Here is a 22070-nt window from a genome sequence, read left to right as displayed (position 1 = left end):
ATAGCAACGTAGACTAGTTCTAGTAGTTCTAGTTCTGTTATCTCATGTACTCATTCTCCATACTCTTACTCCACAAACTCAGTCCATGTCTGTGTGTGTGTGTGTGTGTGTGTGTGTGTGTGTGTGTGTGTGTGTAGTCCAGCTGATCTATTTATCCTCTCACCACTGCCTAAATACAGCTCCCCCAAAACTCAATTACACCCTCCTCCATACCCTGTCTCCATCCTTTCATCCTTCTCTCATTCCTCGCTTCTGTCAACATCTCCCCTCTCTCTCCATCCTTCTCTCTCCTTCTCTCTCTCTACTTCTCACATGCTTTCCTCCCTCTCTTCTCTCAGCCCTACCGCTACCACATGCACAAAACGGGACAGGAGCGCGGAAAGGACCTCGTGAGGTCCACTAGACAGCTCCCCAGCATTACCGCACGGGGCTCGGGGCACGTGGTGGATAAGCTCACGCGAAGCTGTGAGGTAGCGCGCGCGCATACCAAAGAGCTGGAATCTCCTCAGGACCCCCCCCCTCCCCACAGCCCGCACCCCCTCCTTACGGTTGCCATGGTTAAAAAAAAACGGAACTACCTGATGACACTACTCACACACCAGGATTCACACACACACACACACACACACACACACACACACACACACAACCCTGCCACCCCACTCTCTCCCTCACTCACTCACACAATAATACAACACACACACACACACACACACACACACACACACACACACACACACACACACACACACCGTGCACATTCTATTTTAGGCATTCACTTCATAATCAATCTCTGACACACCCCTTTATTATCAGAGAGGCGCTGAGGTTTGGCACACTTACCTGTGTGAAGGTAGCCTCGCACAAAACGACTGTGCGCCGCACTCAAAGGCCAGCGGAGGACGGTCATTGCCTCGCTATTCCATATCCGGATCTGCTGGAACTGCGATCTCACATTCCGCTGCGCAAGCTGCTCTGCGCTGTGCTAACTGTTCCAACTAATCCCGAGAGCTTCTGAACTTTGCACAACGCTAACTGTGACATCAGCCGCGCGGCGAGTCATGTGCCTTTACTTCCTCCGGTGGGGAGAAGCAGAAGGGGAAATTGCGCGGCCTTGCCCAGCCAGTTCTGCTGTGCGCTCCCAGCTTTCACTCTGCCGTTTAATTTACACTGGCCCGTGGACACGAGCTCATTCCGCTGTCAAACGTAGGCAATAGGCTATTTATTAAAGGCAGTCCAGGAATGGCCAATTCGATTTTAAAAAGTGGCATATCCTTTCCTAACAAAAGAGGGGGTTTAAAATAATTTGTTGTAAAGGCAAAGTTAAAATCAGATGATCATATTATCTAGCACCATTTTAACATTTGCTACCAACTTGTTTCAGAGTTACAATAATATGTAGGCCTATAACCAGAATGAACAGAATGTTGTTATTCTTGAAAATAATATTTGTCCGACAGCGACATCTTGTGGTCCCTATACCCAAATATCGCTCAAATTAACATCAGAGGTGAGTTTTTCATAGGAAACGCACGTGGGGCAATAGCGAGTGAGGAAACAACATAGGCTATGCCCGCTCGCATGCACATGCACAGCATTCACAGCATGATGACATCAGTTATTGTCCCCTTAACACTTCTACGGCTATCTTGAAATTAATGGTAGCCTAGTGCCTCAATGTGTTGAATATCAGAAGTGAGAGACGCTCTTGCCTTGTTTCAGTGTGCCTTTCATTGAACCGAGTTATCTGAGTAGCCTAACGCCAGTTATCTCAGTAAACGCGAGACATCTGGGAAACTCGAATCCTAGAAACCACATCCTAAACTAGATAGGCCATCTAAAATATATTTATCTGTCTGAGGCACGGAATTAGGTCTACGCCGAAGCAGCCGTGCGCTGCCAGAACAGCTGATCAAAGTTACGTAGCGTCTCTAGTCTCTCATCAGGAGGTTTTCTGTGCCTAAATTCACTTTTTCAATCCATGCGGGCAAGTAATCCTATTATTAGCAAACTAGTCCGGTCACAGTAGGTATAGCCGACTGTTTACTGCGACTTAAAAATAGCTCTGTGCTCGGGCCAGGCATGTCACGCATTTAGGGACGGTAGCGGTGCGCCCGGGATGTCTGTTTTGAGAAATCACCACTCTCGCTGTCTTCTGTCACCTGACCGTCACGAAGAGGGCGTGCCTGCTGCGTGGTCACATGCGGAAGTTTAGCCAATACTGCAAATGAGAGATTCAACTCGAGAAAGGCGTGGCTCATTGTCATCACCGACTCTCTCGCCGAGTCTGTCTCGCTGTCAACCAACCAAACAAAGCTCTATGATGTTGCTCTCCGGTAGACTTTGAACCGGGGTGGCGTTGCCTGCGCGGAAATGCCACCGCCCCTGTGTGTTTGACAACGGACCTGTCAGCGGAGGCAGTAACAACAGGCTACGATGGTTCCCGTTACAGCGGGAGAGGGCGGCATATTAGAAGCTGTGCAGCGGAGTAATCTCGAACAGTGCGAGCATTTCATCCAGCTCGATCGCTCTGTTCTCAAACAGAAAGGCAAGTTTCTACTTATTTTTTTATATAAAAATATTTCTGATTGCATTCCACTGACATGGCAAAGCCGTAACGAAACGGTAGCTTAGAGATTTAGCTAGCTGGATAAATTGTCCCGAAGTTGGTGAGGAAGCTAGTCTTTTGCATCCAGTCTAGCTAGCTAGCTGCTTTGTGATTGATAGCTGTCCAATGTGACATGCCAGTCTTCGCGTGACAGTTGTTTTTTTCCGTTGTACTCGAAAGCGATCGGCTTTATTCACTATTAATGGAGAGCTCAGACGCGAGGCGGGTGAAAGCGGGATTAGCCTCGCGACTGCGACAGTTCTAACAGGCTCACCTCCACTCACTGCATCTTAAGCTTGGCGCGAGGAGCGCCAGCTGGCTGATGTCGGCCTGCCCTCACTTTTTAGTAACAAGAGGGCAGGTTCACACTTTCGATATCACGACACGTTTACAGTTCGCGTTCTCTTCATGGAAAGATGAGGTCAGCTGTGTGTGTATTTGTCACAGGAGCTGTCCGATGAGGGCTGATAACCTTTGCCCTGCAGAGAGCTCAGATTCGGAACAGCAGACCCAAGTGCATGTCCAGACTGACAGTTAGGTCAGTGTCAGACTGTTGCTGTCATGTGTGTGTGTGTGTGTGTGTGTGTACACGTGTACACATGCATTTGCATATTAGAGGCTGTGCAGCGGAGTAATCTCGAATAGGCCTGTCAAACTCGATTCCTTTTAAGGATCCGGGTTATTCTGAGTCACTCACTAAACTGATCCGGGTTGAACGAATCACTTGAGTCAGTATTGCTAAATGTAAAAGAAATTCAGTCCTACGTTCAAGCAGTGCAGTGGGGTGCTTCATTTTTAAGTGCCTTCTCATGTTGGATGTGGATCCTCCATGATTTGAAACCAGGTTTTTTGCAGCACTTGCATTTAGCCTAAGAGTGTTGGTCTCCTGGTCAAAGTGCATCCACACATTGTTCATCTTTTGGTGCTCATGTTCAGAAACTTTGATCTTATTGACAGGGAGGGTAGCCAATATTATAATAATTAATTATTTGTTGTTGTTTTGTTAACAATAGAAAATTTGCCTAGGTCTAATGCTACTCTACAATGTTTATTACCACTACTATATACCAATAGTAGGCTACTAGGAATCTATTCTAATAGGTATTATAGGCAGCTAATAGGCCTACTAGGCAACTAATATTATTAGCCTATTAATCATAGCTATATATATATATATATATATATATATATATATATATATATATATATATATATATATATATATATATATATATATCTCATGTTAGGTAGCCTAATATAATATCATATATAATATAATATAATATAAAATAGCCTAATATAATAGCATCAAAATCTCCACCCATTTTTACGGAAAGAAAGCAGTTTGAGCCAGACTGTTTATTTATTGTCTTAACCTAGCCTAAGCAATTGACTTTCAATGTAGACATAGAAACAGGAACGTAGAAATGCCCTGCAGTGACTAAATTATTATTGTTATTATTATTATTATTATTATTATTTACTACTACTACTACTATTCTCATTAGGCCTATTATTATTATCACCTTGACACGAGTAGAAACTAGGCTACTTGCTCGCCTACAGATCCACTCATGACAATGTAGCCGGGCTGATTCGACTGACTCGCACTCATAACAACATAATGTAAACGGTCCCCGCGCGGGCTGAGTCAAATGACCCAGGTAGGCTAGCCTACCTGGCAACTCCATACAGAGCTTGCAATGTTTCGACATTGCAACTGTCTTAACCCGACCTAATTGCATTTTTAAAGTAGGCTATGCAGAAGAATATATGTTATTTCAGAAGCTTTTGAACGCATGGCTTTTGTTGTGGATTTTCTTTTTAACCTTGACGAGGGAGTTTCGCTCCTCTAAAGATCCACTCATGACAACGTAGCCCGGCTGATCGGCTGGCTCGCGACTCATAACAACGTAACCGCCCGCCCTGCTGATCCAACTGACCCGGCTAGCCTGAGCAGCTCCATACAGAGCTTGCAATGTTGGGACTGTCTTGGCGACCTAATTGTATTTTAAAGTAGGCTATGCCTCACATTAGAAAGAACATTGTATGCTATTTCAGAAGTGAAAGAATGGCTTTTGTTGTGGATTTGCTTTTTCACCTTGGCGGTTTTACTAAAGCCGCCTACTGATCCACTCATGACAACGTAGCCGGCTGATTCGCTGACTTCGCACTCATAACGTAACCGCCGCCCAGCGATCCGACTAACCCGGTATACAAAGCAGCTCCATTAAGAGCGTGCAATGTTTCGGACTGTCTGCGACATAATTGCATTTTAATATGCTACATCTATACACCAAATCTAAAGTATGCCTAGGCTACATGCAGAACATTGAATGTTATTTAAGAGGTGAAGAATGGCTTTTGTTGTGGAATTGCTTTTTCACTTTGGGGAGGAGCTACCGGCCGTCTACAGCCACTCATGACAACGTAGCCGTGAGTCGACTTCGTACTCAATGTAGCCTAACCGGGCCGGCTGATCCATTAACCCGGCTCTGCGGAAGTTAACCAGTTATCTCAGACTGCCTGCTCACTCAGTCTTTGGTTGATTTGTGGAGTTGTGGTTATCCTACTTACGAAATTGTTAAATTTTTGGCAGCTATGATGGCTAGTAGGCTAGCTAATGTTGCAAGAGGTTTGTGTGTGGCGGTGTTTATCGTTTTAGATTGAATTGTAGTAGGACTCAACTGATCCAAGTTAATGATACTAGAGACTCATGACTCATGGGTTAATTTAAAGATACGGGTGAAAGATCCGAAAGTGAATCCGACTCAAACAGGCGTAATCTCGAACAGTCGCGAGCATTTCATCCAGCTCATTCTTCTCTGTTCTCAAACAGAAAGGCAAGATTTCTACTTATTTTTTTATATAAAAATATTTCTGATTGCATTCCACTGACATGGCAAAGCCGTGAATCTAAAACGGTAGCTAGAGATTTAGCTAGCTGGATAAATTGTCCCGAAGTTGGTGAGGAAGTCTTTTGCATCCAGTCTAGCTAGCTAGCTGCTTTTGTGATTGATAGCTGTCCAATGTGACATGCCAGTCTTCGTGACAGTTGTTTTTTTTTCCGTTGTACTTTCGGCGACCGGCTTTATTCACTATTAATGGAGAGCTCAGACGCGTATGGTGAAAGCGGGATTAGCCTCAGCGACTCCGACAGTTCTAACAGGCTCACCTCCACTCACTGCATCTTAAGCTTGGCGAGGAGCCAGCTGGTTGATGTCGGCCTGCCCTCACTTTTAGTAACAAGAGGGCAGGTTCACACTTTCGATATCCGCACACGCTTACAGTTGGCGTTCTCTTTATGGAAAGATGAGGTCAGCTGTGTGTGTATTTGTCACAGGAGCTGTCCGATGAGGGCTGATAACCTTTGCCCTGCAGAGAGCTCAGATTCGGACAGCAGACCCAAGTGCATGTCCAGACTGACAGTTAGGTCAGAGTCAGACTGTTGCTGTCATGTGTGTGTGTGTGTGTGTGTACACGTGTACACATGCATTTGTTCTTCTTTGTGTGTGTAGTTTCTCTAGCACCTCATTTTTTCCCATCTGATCTCATACAAAGATACTACTATACTCTCTTTGTGTGTGTGTGTGTGTGTGTGTGTTTGGCTAGGCTGGGGTGGCTTCACAGCGCTCCACTTTGCTGCTCTCCATGGGAACCGTGCTGTGGGAGATCTTCTGCTGGACAGCGGGGCTGACCCCAACCTGCCCTGCGACTCTGGACAGACACCTTTCCACTTCGCCTGCAGGTTTGTGTGTGTGTGTGTGTGTTCGTTTTGTGTGTGTGTGTCAAAGAGAAGGTATGTGCGTTTGTCTATATGTGTAAGTCTGTCAGTACAGTATGTGTGTGTGTGTGTACATATAAAAGAGATAAAGAATGTGTGTTTTTTTTTTTTTTTTAATTTTTTTTTTTTTATTTGCAAACATCATTGACATTACAGAAAAATGCAACACTAACGACATGCACATGAATACTACATCACGACAAACAGACGTATATTACATAAACACATACTGTAACTTAACAAGACATCACATTGACTTGGCTTCTACAAACATAACACAACATAACATTAATAACAGAAAGGCTAAGGATGATTTTGCGTCCAGGATGATTACAGATATGATTATCAGGGATGAAATTGATGACCGGAATGAAAAGAAGGGGGGGATGGGGTGCGGATGGTAGCTCTAAGAGTGTGAATGAGGTGGTGTTGGGATGGGGGTGGGGATGGGGGTGAGGGGTAGTGAGTATGTGAGGATGTATGTGTGTGTGTGTGTGTGTGTGTGTGTCGATATGTATAAGGCTGGTTTGCTGTTGGGCCAGGAGGAGAGAAGCTGGAACATAGAGAGGGAGGGTTTCAGGAGAGGAGTTGTAATTATTCTATTAATGATAAGTATAATAATAGGAATAACTGATTGCCTGGTTGATTGCCTGACTGATTGCCAACCTGGGCACCCATTAATGGCCACAGTTCCACCCAGCCCCTGCAGTTATACCTGCTGACGAGCTGACAGAGGGGAGGACCCTCGTGCCACCCCAGCCTCAGGCCCCCAGCATATGCACACATCCCCCACTACCACGACCAACCACACCTTCGCCCCCAGACCTTCACCCAACACGCCACTCTTGACCTAAATATGTACAGTATGTGAATGGCTAGGTTGAGGGGTCTATCTAGAATGTAGCATTAAAAGAAGTGGGCATGCATGGTGAATATCTGTCAGGATTTCCCCATGCACACCACACTTACCCTGTGTAAGATGTATGCCCCAACAATGTGTGCATTAAAATAAGTGAGGCATGCAGATAGACACCTGATGAGGCATCTACCTGCACTCCACTCTTACCCTAGCCTGTTTTGTAGTTTTTTGTTTATGTATGTCACCTAACATGTAGTGCGATTAAAAGAGAGTAAAGCGTGCTGTGTGCTTCCAGGACAAGGCGTGTGCATGAGCGTATGAGGAGGGTGCACACCGGGGGCCCAGGGCCAATAGATAACCCACAGGACCCAACCAATGCCAAAACCACACAGCCACTCAGGGCCAGGGACCGAGTCTCCCAAGCCATCCAATGGGGCCCTGGCAGAATAACGATGGGAGAGGCAGAGAGAAAGAGGAAATTAGTAAAGTTATCAGAGAATGTAAATAAAAGGGGAGGGAAAGAAGGGGATGCTATTTATATACTACTACTACTACTATAATAATAATAATAATAATAATAATAACAATAATAGTTCCAGCTACCCTCCCCTGCCTAGTGTTCCATGATATGTGTATCTGTTGATGAAGTGTGTTATGATCGTGGGGTGGGAGATGGAACTCAGGCAAAGAGGGTCAGGACTGTAAGTAGGTGATAAAGGGGTACCAAGGAGAGGTTGTATCCTGAGTATTGATTAAGTTTGAAGTTGATAGGTTTTCTAATGATATATAGTCTGTTAACAAGTTTTTCCAATGAGTGATGTGAGTTTTTTCTTAGATTTCCAGTTCATGAGGATTGTTTTTCTTGGCGATAGTCAAAGCTACCAGTAGTGTTTTATTGCCGGAGTTGCTTAAATTGACTGTGGATGTATCACCAAGTATGCATAAGGAAGGGGATGCTGGGATGTGACAGCCAAAGATGGAAGAGAGAGATTTTGTGACACTCACCCAGAAGTGGTTGATTGGAGTGCAATGCCAAACCGCATGAATGTATGTATCTGGGTTATTTTGTGTGCAGTGAGTGCAAAAGATCCGAGCCAAACCCCCATTTTTGCCAATTTATGTGCAGTGAAGTGGAATCTGTGAAGAACCTTGTATTGTATTAGTTGTAGATTACTATTCTTTGTCATGAGGTAGATGTTTTTGCACATTTTGGTCCAGAAGTCGGCAACGGGAGTAATTGATAAGTCTGATTCCCATTTGTGATATGGCAGGCCAATTGTTTTTTCTGAACAAGATATAATTTTGTAAATTTGGGAGAGTATTTTTTGGGGAGAGGGAATATTAAGCAGCTCTGAGATTGGTGGGGAATGTCAAGGTTAGCTGTCTGGATGTTAATTTTTCCTAGGATAGATGATTTAATTTGCAGGTATTGTAAGAAGTGTTTACCTCGATGCCGGCTTCTGGACCAAACAGGAAAATGAGGCCAGATTATTGTCTTGAAGAATGTGTTGAAGGTGAGTGATGCCCTTTCCCATCCATGTGTGAAAGTTAAGTGTTTTTTTTATTGACGGTGAAATTGGGTTATTCCAAATCAAAAGAATTGATGGTGCTATAGGTGAATCAGTGATGTGGTAGAATCTCCACCAGGCTGTCAGAGTAGCTGAAATTGTTGGGGCTTTGAAGGATGGATGTTTTTTGACCCACTGACTGCAGAAAGGGAGATCTGAGATTTTAATTTTTTTACAGATTGTTTGTTCTAGGTCTAACCAGGTGTTGTCTGAGGGGGTGGGGTGTAGCCATTTGTGGATGAAGTGGAGCTGGTTGGCCAGGGCATAGTGCTGGAAGTGTGGGGCCTCTAGTCCTCCCATTGCTTTTGGTTTTTGGAGAGTGGTACAGTTTGATCCTTGGGGGTCTTATCTTTCCAGTAGAATTTAGTGATTAATGAATCAGGAGAGACTTAAACCAGAGGGTGGTGGGCTGGGTTGGAATCATAGAGAATAGATAGTTTATTTTGGGCAGTATTGTCATTTTGATTACTGAGATTCTGCCCCATGATGGATAATGGGAGGTTCTTCCAGTTGAAGGTCATCATCTATTGAAGTGAGTAGAGGGGGAATAATTTAGGCTAAATAAGTCTGACAGCCTGGGGGAGACTTTTATCCCTAAGTAAAGTGATATAGTTAGTGCAGAGGGATAGGTGAAGAGTTGGCTGTCACATCCCAGCTGTTGGGATGTAATGGGAGAACTGCAGATTTATTCCAATTGATTGAGTATTCCAGAAATTTTAGAGAATGTGTCTCAATGAGTTTGATGGTTTCTTCTACTGATGTTGTGGGGTCTTGAAGAAAGAGAAGAATGTCACAGCATAAAGGCTGATTTTGTGATGCATATATGGAGTCTGGACACCTTGATGAGGGGGGGGGGTTCTGGGACGGATGGCAGCTGCTAGGGGTTCAATGAAGATTGTAAATAGTGAGGGGGAGAGTGGGCACCCCTGTCTAGTTCCCCGTGAAGAGTGAAACTTTGTGATGTTAGTCCATTGGTGATTACTGTGGCTGAAGGAGAGGTATATAGAAGTTTAATCCAGTTAATGAACGACGAAGCCAAACCTCCTAATGTGGGAAAACAGGAAATTCCAGTTCACCCTATCAAAAGTTTTTCTAAGGCCCAGAGTTGCTATGATGGTATTATCTTGAAAAAATTTGTAGAGTGATACATTATATTTAACAGTCTGGTGGGTGTTGGTGGATGAAATTCTACCTTTAATGAAGCCTGTTTGGTCTGGGTGGATAATGGATGGGGTGACCTCTGCTAATCTGTGTGCTAGCATTTTTATGATTATCTTATTGTCCACATTGAGGGAGAGAAATTGGTCGGTAGCTGGATGGCAATGTTGGGTCCTTATTGGGCTTGAGGAGCAGTGAAATTGAGGCTGTGGGTGGAACCTAGTTGGAAGACGCCCTTCTGTTTTGATTCATTAATCATTCTGATGAAAAGTGGAGCTATGATGGTCCAAAATTGTTTGTAGAACCTCAGCAGGAAAGCCATCCTGACCTGGTGCTTTATTATCGGGCATCTGTTTCAGAGCATCAAACAGTTCTTGTTGAGTTATAGGTGATTCTAGGTTTTTTATTTCGGGTCTCATTGAGTTGTGGTAATTGGATGCTGTTTAGGGAAAGAGTCTATGAATTCCTGGTTGGGTTTATTTTTGAAGAATATAGTTTATTGTAAAACTGGTAAAAACATGATTTATTTCTTCAGGTGAGCTGGTTAGCTTCCTGCTGAGTTCTTATGACCGGGATTGTTGATTTTTCTTTGTTACGCTGGATTTGATTTGCTGGGTATTTACCTGATTTATTGCTATGGTGGAAGCTCTTTTCCTGCCTTAGACGGTGAATCATAAATTGAGTGTGTTTATTGAGTATTTCATTGAGTTTGAATTTATGTTTCCTAAGTTTTGCCTGTGTTTCTTCAGTTGGGTTGCTTGCATTGGTTTCTTTCTAACTTGTTTAATTTTATTGTTGAGTTCTACTTCCTGTTCTTTTCCTTCTTTTTTTGTATACTGAATATGAGATGATTCTTCCTCTGAGCAATTGCTTTTCCTGTTTCCCACAGAAGGGAAGGAGATGATCCAGGGAGCCGCTCATTTCTAGAAGAATGCCCCTCTCTCCCAACAAAACTGATGAAATTTGGGTGTGTGTGGGAATGTGTTTGTGTGTGTGTGGGAAAGAGGGTATGTGTGTGTTTTCTCTACTCTGTGTGTGTCTGTCTGTGGTGTGTGTGTGTCTGTGTGTGTCTGTGTGTGTGTGTGTGTCTGTGTGTGTGTGTGTGTGTGTGTGTGTCTGTCGAAGAGAGAGTGTGTGCGTTTGTCTATCTGTCTGAGTCTATCAGTATGTGTGTGTGTAAAAGACAGTGTCTGTGTGTGTGAGGGGTGTGTGTGTGTGTGTGTGTGCGTGTGCACGTGTGTGTGTGTGTGTGTGTGTGTGTGTGTGTGTGTGTGTGTGTGTGTGTGTGTGTCATCCATTATAAATGCCCTCCACTGAAACAATGTGTTATCATGTGAGCTGTGTGTCTGGTGATACAAGTTGCTCAGGTAGACACCAAACAGAACCGAGCATTCTCTCCTCTCCAGGACACTCAGAGGAACCCACGTTCCGTCTGTTCAGATTCTAGAACTAGAACGCCTGGTACAAAGCTGTTAACCTGAGAATAGAGACATAGCATGGAGCGGCTAATCCTGGTTGCTATAGAGATACATTCAGCTTGACTGCTTAAGTAGTAGCAATAAATGTTAGCAGTGAATGTATATAGGCAATGCATGTATATAAACAGTGAATGTGTAAGGAGTGAATATATATATAAGAAATGGATGTATAAGCAGATAATGTAGGCTAATGTATCAGCTTAATGTCCTGCATAAGCAATGAATGTATATAAACAGTGAATGTGTAAGGAGTGAATATATGTAAGAAATGTATAAGCAGTTAATGTAGGCTAATATATCAGCTTAATGTCCTGCATATATCAGCTTAATGTCCTGCATAAGCAATGAATGTACAAGCCGAGTGTTCTGTAAGCAGTGAATGATTAAGCAGTATTGAAATGGAAGATGATTAAGCAGTATTGATATGGAAGATGATTAAGCAGTATTGATATTGAAGATGATTCTCTGCTGTGTGTTATATCTACAGTATAGGAAGCTGTGTAGACCTAGTGAATTATTAAGCAGTGTTGATATGGAAGATGAGGTATTGATATGGAAGCAGGTATTTTGCTGTGCATTATTTCTATAGGAAGCTGTTCAGTCCAAGTGATTGCTTAAGCAGTGTTGATATGGAAGATGAGGTATTGATATGGAAGATGAGGTATTGATATGGAAAAAGGCTCTATGCTGTGTGCATTATTTCTATAGGAAGCTGTTCAGTCCAAGTGATTGCTTAAGCAGTATTGATATGTAAGATGATTCTCTGCTGTGCATTATATTTATATGAAGCTGTGTAGTCCTAGAGATTGCTTAAGCAGTATTAATATCTATAGGGTCATTCCACGTCAATTCAACCAGGGCCCACGCACTTAGGTCTCAAAAAATCTGAAAAAATTAACAGGTGTACCTATGTTATCCAGGAGACACACTGTAAAATGACTTTTATGTAAGATCAATATTTTCCAAGATACAGCCAGTTTTTTGAGGGGGGGGGGGGGGGTGTTGATTTTGATCAGCCTCTTTTGTTTGTCAAAGTTCACAAGCCCATAGCACAAGAACTAAACCATGTAGGAGGCTCAAATTTTGCATGCTGGTACATAAATATAGTATGTAGCAAAATCTTCACATTTGATCTGGATGATCCTGCATGGTCATAGCTGTCCCTCAAAGTTGATCAAAATGTTATTGAAGTTTTTGGCTGGGCTCTGTTTAGGCCTTCAGAAGACATATTTGTACCAGGGATGTCAAACTCAGGCCCGCGGGCTGCTTATTTGTGGCCCGCGAGGTCATTATTCAATCTGTATTAGAAGTGGCCCGCCGCGTAGTTTATACATATCTGAGCTGGCCCGACAGTATTCTCTTCAGCGCATCCGCGTTAGAGCTGGCCCGACAGTATTCTCTTCAGCGCATCCGCGTTAGAGCTGGCCCAGCACGCTATTCTATTCAGCGCATCCGCGTTAGAGCTGGCCCAGCACGCTATTCTATTCAGCGCATCCGCGTTAGAGCTGGCCCAGCACGCTATTCTATTCAGCGCATCCGCGTTAGAGCTGGCCCAGCACGCTATTCTATTCAGCGCATCCGCGTTAGAGCTGGCCCAGCACGGTTTTCTATTCAGCGCATGAGCTATCAACGAAAATGGCGAAGCGAAAGATTGATAATCGGAGCTTTCAAGATAGGTGGGAAAACGATTATACGCTCATATTATTCAAGGACAAACCCGTTTGCTTGGTATGTGGATTCACCGTAGCTGTCACTAAAGAGTACAACATAAAACGCCACTACGAAACTAAACATGAAGACAAATACAAAGATCTGGATGCGAAGCTTAAGCTACAGAAGGTGGGAGAATTGAAAGCAAGTCTGCTTTCTAGGCAGACTCTCCAAGCCAAGTTACAAGTGATGATGCTGCAAAAGCGAGTTTTACTGTTGCACAGGATATAGCGCAAACAGCACGGCCATTCTCAGAGGGAGAGTTTGTTAACTGTTAATAGTTACAATTACAATTTTGATAATTGTTAAATGTTATTTACAATTTTTATAGTTCACCTGCAAAAATTAGGCCAATATATTTTTTCTATTCAGATATTCAATATATTTTTTTTCTATTAGGCTATATTCAGAAATGCCTGCATTCTATTTTTTCTTGTGTGTATATAGTTTTAATTCAATAAAAAACATTGGTTATTCAATAAATGTTGCGCTTTGCCCATGACATACCCCAGTTCTTAATTTTGGCCCCTGTGAATTTGAGTTTGACACCCCTGCTCTACACAAAACATATTGATCTCAATGGTGCATTTTGCCGATGTTCAGGGTTGGAAAATAAAAAGAAAGATTTGGCTCTTTTAATGTACTCAGAGCCTAAAGACAGAGCTGCGCTAAGCTCCTTAATGTACTGAAACCTAAAGACAGATCTGAGCTAAGCTCCTTAATGTACTCAGAGCCTAAAGACTTCTTTGCTGTGTGTTACAGTGTGAATGGTGCTTGGAGTCGTACGGCTCCCATACACGGCTGCGTGCGGTGCAGTGCTGGAGACGCATCCTGTCCACTTTACATGGTATTCGTCAACCGTTGTCAACTGAATTAGGGTCCGCTATGGGCCGCATGGCTCCCGCTTGCTGCCGAGAAGTTCAACTTTTGCCGCGCCGACGACACCAACAGATAAAGCACCCGCCAATCAAATTACCGTTATACTTCAAGTCATTTGCATAGCTACTGGGCCGGGAACACCCACTCGGCATGCGCTTTAATTTTAATGCAACTGTGGAAGCCGCTACTCCTTTAAAGACACTACAGAGGAGTGAGAGCCCAAAGCACCGGTCTCAGTGGGTCAGCCCAAATCACCGGTCTCAGTGGGTCAGCTCAAAGCACCGGTCTCAGTGGGTCAGCCCAAAGCACCGGTCTCAGTGGGTCAGCTCAAAGCACCGGTCTCAGTGGGTCAGCCCAAAGCACCGGTCTCAGTGGGTCAGCTCAAATCACACATGATTCCTTTACTCATGCAGGATACACTTTGCTCATTGCCTGACTTTGCACTTTACATCATTACATTTACGTTTAAATTAGGGCTTTAAGTGTTTGTAAGTGTGTGTGTGAGTGTACAGTACAGTGTGTGTGAGTGTGTTTTCTGTGTGGATGTGTAAGTATGGGTTAGCAGTGCCCCCCCCGAAGAAAAAAAAGGTTACAATCTAATCTAGTTGCTAATCACACCATTTAGCCTAACGTGACTTAAGAGGGACAGAATTCAGAAACTAAAGACCCATCTGTCTGACTCACGTCACACTAACCCATGCATTAAACCACATGTCACTTGAACGCTTGAACATACCGGTACATCACCGCGAGTGCATACAAAATGTTTTTGGCCAAGTTTTGCTTTAATCCAGTTTACCTTCGTTACTACCAGCAGTCATTGCTTTTTTACTGCGTCGATTCCTGATTGAGTGCGCATCTAATGTAACAGCGGTGTCTTCTTCTTATATATAATATCTTCTGTATTATTTAAAAATCAATTGCAACCATTACAATAATGTCCCCTGATTCTGATAAATTTGGGTGGGATTAAACTGTAGCGGGCCGCCATGCTGAAATAAGCGTAGAGGAAACACTGGGTTAGTGTACATGTTTGTGTGTGTTAGTGTACATGTTTGTGTGTGTGAGTATGTGTTGATATGTAAGTATGGGTTAGTGTACATGTGTGTGTGTGTGAGTGTACATGTTTGTGTGTGCTGTGAGTATGTTTGTGGATGGTGTGTGTGAGTGTACATTGGTGTGTCTAAGAGTGTGTTTGTGGGTATTGTGTGTAAGCATGCATTATGTTGTGGAATGCAGGTGATGTCTATTTTCCGGTTCTTTCTCCGTAGGCATGGCAACGTACACACCATGCACAAGATGCTGCAGCACGGAGCTGACCTTCACATCCGGGACCAGCAGGGCAAGAGCGCAATGCACCATGCAGCGGGCCATGGGGAACCCTGTAGTGATGGAGACCTGTAGAGAGAGGGGAGAGAGAGAGGGATAGAGAGAGAGGGATAGAGAGAGAGAGAGAGGGGAGAGAGAGTGAGAGAGAGGATAGAGAGAGAGTGAGAGGGAGGGGAGGAAGAGAGAGAGTGAGTGTAGTGTGAGAGAGAGAGAGGAGGAGAGTGACAGAGTGAGAGAGAGTGAGAGAGAGAGAGGGAGGGAGAGTGACAGAGTGAGAGAGAGAAAGAGAGAAAGAGGGAGCCTTCCACTCAAGTCCCCTTGTGGAAATGAAGTGCTTTTCTCAGGAGCAGAAGCAGTTGTGTGAAGTACCTCTCTTCTCTAAATGATCCTGCTCTGTAATACCCCCCTCTTCTCTTAATGACCCTCCGTCTCTCTCTCGAATATTTCCATTCAGTATCCATGGAGGCCGGAATGCTCCAGTTCTCTGACACTGACCAGTTCCTGCTGACGCCACTACACCTGGCCGCCACCATCGGCAACGTGAACGTGGTGCGCTACCTGCTCCGGAACAACGTGAGGACACGCCTCCTCTCACCTCCTCTGACCTTCTCTCAGCCTTCTCCTCTCCTCATCATCATCATCATACACCTCCTCTCTCCTCATCAAACACCTCCTCTCTCCTCATCATCATCATCAAACACCTCCTCTCTCCTCATTAAACACCTCTCTCTCCCTCATCAAACACCTCCTCTCTCCTTATCAAACACCTCTCTCTCTCTCCTCATCAAACACCTCCTCTCTCCTCATCGAACACCTCCTCTCTCCTCATCAAACACCTCCCCCCCTCTCTCTTCATCATCATGATCATCATCAAACACATCATCATCATCATCATCAAATACCTCCTCTCTCCTCATCATCAAACACCTCCTCTCTCCTTATCAAACACCTCCTCTCTCCTCATCAAACACTACTCTATCTCCTCATCATCAAACACCTCCTCTTTCCTCATCAAACACCACCTCGCTTCTCATCAAACCCCTCCTCTCTCCTCATCAAACACCTCTCTCCTTATCAAACACCTCCTCTCTCCTCATCAAACACCTCCTCACTTCTCATCAAACACCTCCTCTCTCCTCATCAAACACCTCCCCTCCCCTAATCAAACACCGTCCCCTCTCCTCATCAAACACCTCCCCTCTCCTAATCAATCACCTCCCCTTTCCTCATCAAACACCTCTCTCTCCTCATCAAACACCTCTCTCTCACCGAACACCTCCCTTCTCCTCTTCATCATCATCATCATCAAACACCTCCTCTCTCCTTATCAAACACCTCCTCTCTCCTCATCAAACACCTCCTCTCTCCTCATCATCAAACACCTCCTCTCTCCTCATCATCAAACACCTCCTCTCTCTTCATCAAACACCTTCTCTCTCCTCATCAAACACCTCACCTCTCATTAAACGCCTCCTCTCTCCTCATCAAACACCTCCCCTCTCCTCATAAAACACCTCCCCTCTCCTCATAAAACACCTCCCCTCTCATCAAACACCTCCTCTCTCGTCAAACACCTTCCCTCTCATCAAACCTCCTCTCTTTCTCCTCAAACACCTCCTCTCTCCTTATCAAACACCTCCTCTCTTTCTCCTCAAACACCTCCCCTCTCCTTATCAAACACCTCCCCTCTCTCTCTTCATCATCATGATCATCATCAAACACCTCATCATCATCATCAAACACCTCCTCTCTTTCTCCTCACCTCCCCTCTCTCTTTCTCCTCAAACACCTTCCCTCTCATCAAACACCTCCTCTCTCGTCAAACACCTTCCCTCTCATCAAACACCTCCTCTCTTTCTCCTCAAACACCTCCTCTCTCCTCATCAAACACCCCTCTCTCTCTGCTCAAACACTGCTCTCTTCACATTTTCTTCAGTGTGTGTTTGATATGTGTTTTTGTGTGTGTGTGTGTGTGACAGAGAGTTTGATATGTGTACATGTGCGAGTATGTGTGTGTATTAGAGTGCGGTTGGGCCATAATTTCGGTCGAACCCGCCCCATTCCAACAGAGTTCGTCGAACTTCGACCAACCAGACAGGCATTTTCAGGATCAGGATGATGCCTCAGTTATTCCCATGCTAGTGATTAAACTTTCACGTTTGTGGATAGCCTGTCTTTTTAGCCCATTAAACGGAACAAACAACAAATGGAATTGTCTACAGAATCAGATGAGCGTGCACGCACGCAGGTCACACACAGCGCACATTAACACAAGAGGCCCAAGCAAGCATAGCCTATTGAAATAGAATTCTAGTCTTACCATTGATGAAAAGTCTTGAAATGAACTGCTAGGGTTTTTTTACAATTTACTTTATTCTCAAAAAACAAACGTTTGCATCATGTAAAGCAGACCTGTTGGTTACCCAACATAATAAGCTATTTTAAATGTAAAGCTGCCAATGCATATCGCCCCCATGTGTCCGAACCCGAACCGAACCCGAGTATAATTTCTAAATATAGAAATTACTCGGGTCGGACTCGGGTCAGGTAGCCACACTCTAGTGTGTATGTGTGTGTGATAGAGAGAGTTTGATGTGTGTGTGTGTGTGTGTGTTCTGTTGTCAGCGGTGTGCAGTGGAGGCAGTGGACCAGCAGGGGGCGACAGCGCTCCATGCGGCAGCTGAGCGCGGGTGTTTGGAGGTGTGTTGGGTTCTCCTGCAGAACGGCAGCCTGAGCCTCTTACACACTAAAACACACGACGGACACACACCGCTCGACCTCTCCAACCGTGGCAACACCTACAGGTGTGTGCTTACACACACACTCCACACGTCACACAACTCAGTGCTTTTCCTTTGTGAACTTTCTGTCTTTCTATCGCGCATGCATGTGTGCGTGTGTGTGTGTGCGTGTGTGTGTGTGTGTGTGTGTGTGTGTGTGTGCGTGTGCGTGTGCGTGTGCGTGTGTGTGTGGCTTGTCTTCATAGTGGTGTCTGGGCAGGCAAGATGGACAACAGGATCAACAACTCCGGTGTGGTCAGTGGTAGCATGCTCAATGTCTGACACATACGCACGCACACACACACACACACACACACACACACACACACACACACATAAAGGAAGTGCACTGCAGGCACACACACACACACACACACACACACACACACACACACACATAAAGAAGGGCACTGCAGACACACACACACACACAGTAGCTTGCATAAATATAGATGCTTGGATTGGATACGCACAACTGAATGATGGTTGTGTATACAAATGAGTATCTTTCTATGTGTGTGTCTCTTTTGATACGAGTTAGAATAAGTGTGTGTGTGAAAGAGAGAGAGAGAGTGTATGTGTGTGTGTCTCTTTTGGTATGTGTTAGAATACGTGTGTGTGTGAGAGAGAGAGAGAGAGAGAGAGAGAGAGAGAGAGAGAGAGTGTATGTGTGTGTCTCTTTTGGTATGTGTTAGAATAAGTGTGTGTGTGTGAGAAAGAGAGAGTGTGTATGTGTGTGTGTGTTGTGGGGGTTTTCTGTCAGAGTAAAATTACTTTCTTTATTCTTTTAAAGAGTTTTCCAAACCGTTCTCATCACGAGTAAGCTCAATGACTCATCAGCACTCTAGAACTCAAGCATGGGAGTGTGTTCTAGATGCTTCCACACCAGGGAGTGTGTTCTAGATGTCTCTTCTAAGCAGGCTACACCAGGGAGTGTGTTTAGATGCTTCCACACCAGGGGAGTGTGTTCTAGATGCTTCTAAGCAGGCTACACCAGGGGGAGTGTGTTCTACAGTAGATGCTTCCACACCAGGGAGTGTGTTCTAGATGCTTCTAAGCAGGCTACACCAGGAAGTGTGTTCTAGATGCTTCTAAGCAGGCTGCACCAGGGAGTGTGTTCTAGAATCTAGATGCTTCCAAGCAGGCTACACCAGGGAGTGTGTTCTAGATGCTTCAAGCAGGCTACACCAGGGAGTGTGTTCTAGATGCTTCCACACCAAGGAGTGTGTTCTATATGCTTCCAAGCAGGCTACACCAGGGAGTGTGTTCTAGATGCTTCTAAGCAGGCTACACCAGGGAGTGTGTTCTACTGTAGATGCTTCTAAGCAGGCTACACTAGGGAGTGTGTTCTAGATGCTTCCACACCAGGGACCACACCAGGGAGTGTGTTCTAGATGCTTCTAAGCAGGCTACACCAGGGAGTGTGTTCTAGATGCTTCTAAGCAGGCTACACCAGGGTGTGTGTTCTAGATGCTTCTAAGCAGGCTACACCAGGGAGTGTGTTTTAGAATCTAGATGCTTCCAAACAGGCTACACCAGGGAGTGTGTTCTATATGCTTCCAAGCAGGCTACACCAGGGAGTGTGTTCTAGATGCCTCCACACCAGGGAGTGTGTTCTAGATGCTTCTAAGCAGGCTACACCAGGGAGTGTGTTCTACTGTAGATGCTTCTAAGCAGGCTACACTAGGGAGTGTGTTCTAGATGCTTCCACACCAGGGAGTGTGTTCTAGATGCTTCCACACCAGGGAGTGTGTTCTAGATGCTTCTAAGCAGGCTACACCAGGGAGTGTGTTCTAGATGCTTCCAAGCAGGCTACACCAGGGAAGGGACTGAAGTGTTTCGTTCCAAAAACGTCTGCTGTAACAATTAGCTTCCACTGTAATCAATGGAACTGGCTACACCAGACGTGCTAGCGGCGCGTACATTAGCTTCCACTATAATCAATGGAACTGGCTACACCAGACATGCTAGCGGCGTGTAGATTTGCTTCCACTACAATCAATGGAACTGGCTACACCAGATGTGCTAGCGGTGTGTAGATTTGCTTCCACTACAATCAATGGAACTGGCTACACCAGGCGTGCTAGCGGCGCATGCATTAGCTTCCACTATAATCAATGGAACTGGCTACACCAGACGTGCTAGCGGTGTGTAAATTAGCTTCCACTATAATCAATGGAACTGGCTACACCAGACGTGCTAGCGGCGCGTACATTCAAAAACTAGACCAGTCTTCTGAAACGATTTTATGCTTTGTGAACGGAACGCTTCATCTACATGCCTGCTGTAGCCTGTTTTTATTGTGGTTCTAGATCTTCTTACACTTCTGACTCTAGATCTTTTTGAGGTTCCACCTCTGGATCTAGATCTTTTTCAGGTTCCATTTCTGGATATAGATCTTTTTGAGGTTCCACTTCTGTCTCTAAATCTTTTTAAGTTTCCACTTTTGGCTCTAGATCTTTTTGAGGTTCCACTTCTGGCTCTAGATCTTTTTAAGTTTCCACTTTTGGCTCTAGATCTTTTTGAGGTTCCACTTCTGGCTCTAGATCTTTTGAGGTTCTATTTCTGGCTCTAAATCTTTTTAAGCTTCCACTTTTAGTTCTAGATCTTTTTGAGGTTTCTCTTCTGGCTCTAGATCTTTTTGAGGTTCCACTTCTGGATGCTGATGGGTTCTGTGTTCTTGGCAGGCATCAGCAGCTGAGCAACTCCTGTCCAAGTACGTCAACAAACCGGCCGACTACAAGCCCTCAATCTCCTACGGTAAGTCAGCAAACCCCACAATACACAAACACACACACACACACACACACATACATACACTGCACGATTAATTGTATCTGCAATTGTGATAATTGTGCAGCCCTAATTCAGTGCAAACAACAGTAAGGAGCACAATTCTATGGGTCAGGTATTATTGATAGCGTGCGTTGTGGTCCAGGTCAGGTGTGTGTGTGTGTGGGTGTGTGATAATCGTTATGTCGTTCTTGAAAAACAGCTGTACAACGCCAGGCTGGCGCAGGCTGATGATGTCAGATACTCTAGATCAGGGGTGTCAAACTCATATTAGGTAGTGGGCCGGATTTGTTGGAATGAGACCTCGTGGGGGCCGTCACTGTCATGGCCATTATCATTTCTCTGCATTAATATCAGTGTTGTTTGGTGATATGCTCCTTTACTACACCCTCTTGAGAACACACAAGTACAAATCATCTACTGCCGTCATATCCTGCTCTTTCTCTCCTGAAACACCTACTTCCATGTCAGTTTTTGGCCTCTTCTTCCTGATGATGGTTTGTAGTGCTTGTTTTAATCAATTTATCACAGAAATGGCTTATTACAAATTGTTGAAGACAACCGGATGTGAATATCTTATCTAACTATCGTATCTTATTATATTTTTTATTTTTTTCCTTCCTAGCCAAATCATCTGGGGGCATTATGAAAACCTGCTGGTGGGCCTTATGTTTGACACCCTGCTCTAGATTATTATTATTGTGGGGTGTTGTGTGTGTGTATTGTTATTATTGGCGTGGAGTGCGTGTATTGTGTGTGTGGGGTGTGTGGGTGGAGTGCGTGTGTGTGTGTGTGTGTGTGTGTGTGTGTGTGGGGTGTGTCGCGTGTGTGTGTGTGTGTGTGGGGTGGGTGGGTGTGTGTGTGTGCGTGGAGTGCGTGTGTGTGTGTGTGCGGCGTGTGTGGGAGGTGTGGGGGTGGTGTGTGTGTGTGTGTGTGGGGTGGAGTGCGTGGGTGTGTATGCAGCGCGGAGTGGCGTGTGTGTGCAGGCAGAGCCGTTCACGAGGAGAAACCGGATCCTCCCTATTAACTCCATTGTACCTGCAATCTGCTGCAGTTCCGCTAGGGCGATCCGCGAATAAAGTGCAAAAACAATGGGGGTCTATGGGCTAGGCGGCGTATAAATG

At 44.8% G+C, this 22070-nt stretch overlaps 1 protein-coding gene across 1 annotated transcript in view; it reads left to right on the top strand.

Annotated features, from left to right (window-relative positions):
• The first annotated feature begins 1434 nt into the window (after positions 1 to 1434).
• si:ch211-223a10.1 (putative ZDHHC-type palmitoyltransferase 6) overlaps positions 1435 to 22070 on the top strand; it is a 25285-nt gene continuing 4649 nt past the window's right edge. The window contains 7 exon segments of the mRNA XM_048268953.1: positions 1435 to 2548; positions 6221 to 6356; positions 15316 to 15428; positions 15828 to 15946; positions 17999 to 18177; positions 20841 to 20854; positions 20857 to 20913. Coding sequence (XP_048124910.1) covers positions 2437 to 2548; positions 6221 to 6356; positions 15316 to 15428; positions 15828 to 15946; positions 17999 to 18177; positions 20841 to 20854; positions 20857 to 20913 — 730 coding nt within the window. The 5' untranslated portion in view covers positions 1435 to 2436.

The sequence above is a fragment of the Alosa alosa genome, chromosome 18 (assembly GCF_017589495.1).
Source record: "Alosa alosa isolate M-15738 ecotype Scorff River chromosome 18, AALO_Geno_1.1, whole genome shotgun sequence".
In the NCBI taxonomy this organism is placed as follows: Eukaryota; Metazoa; Chordata; class Actinopteri; order Clupeiformes; family Clupeidae; genus Alosa; species Alosa alosa.
The sequence above is the reverse complement of the archived record's forward strand: the minus strand, read 5'-3'. Positions and strand labels throughout refer to the sequence as shown.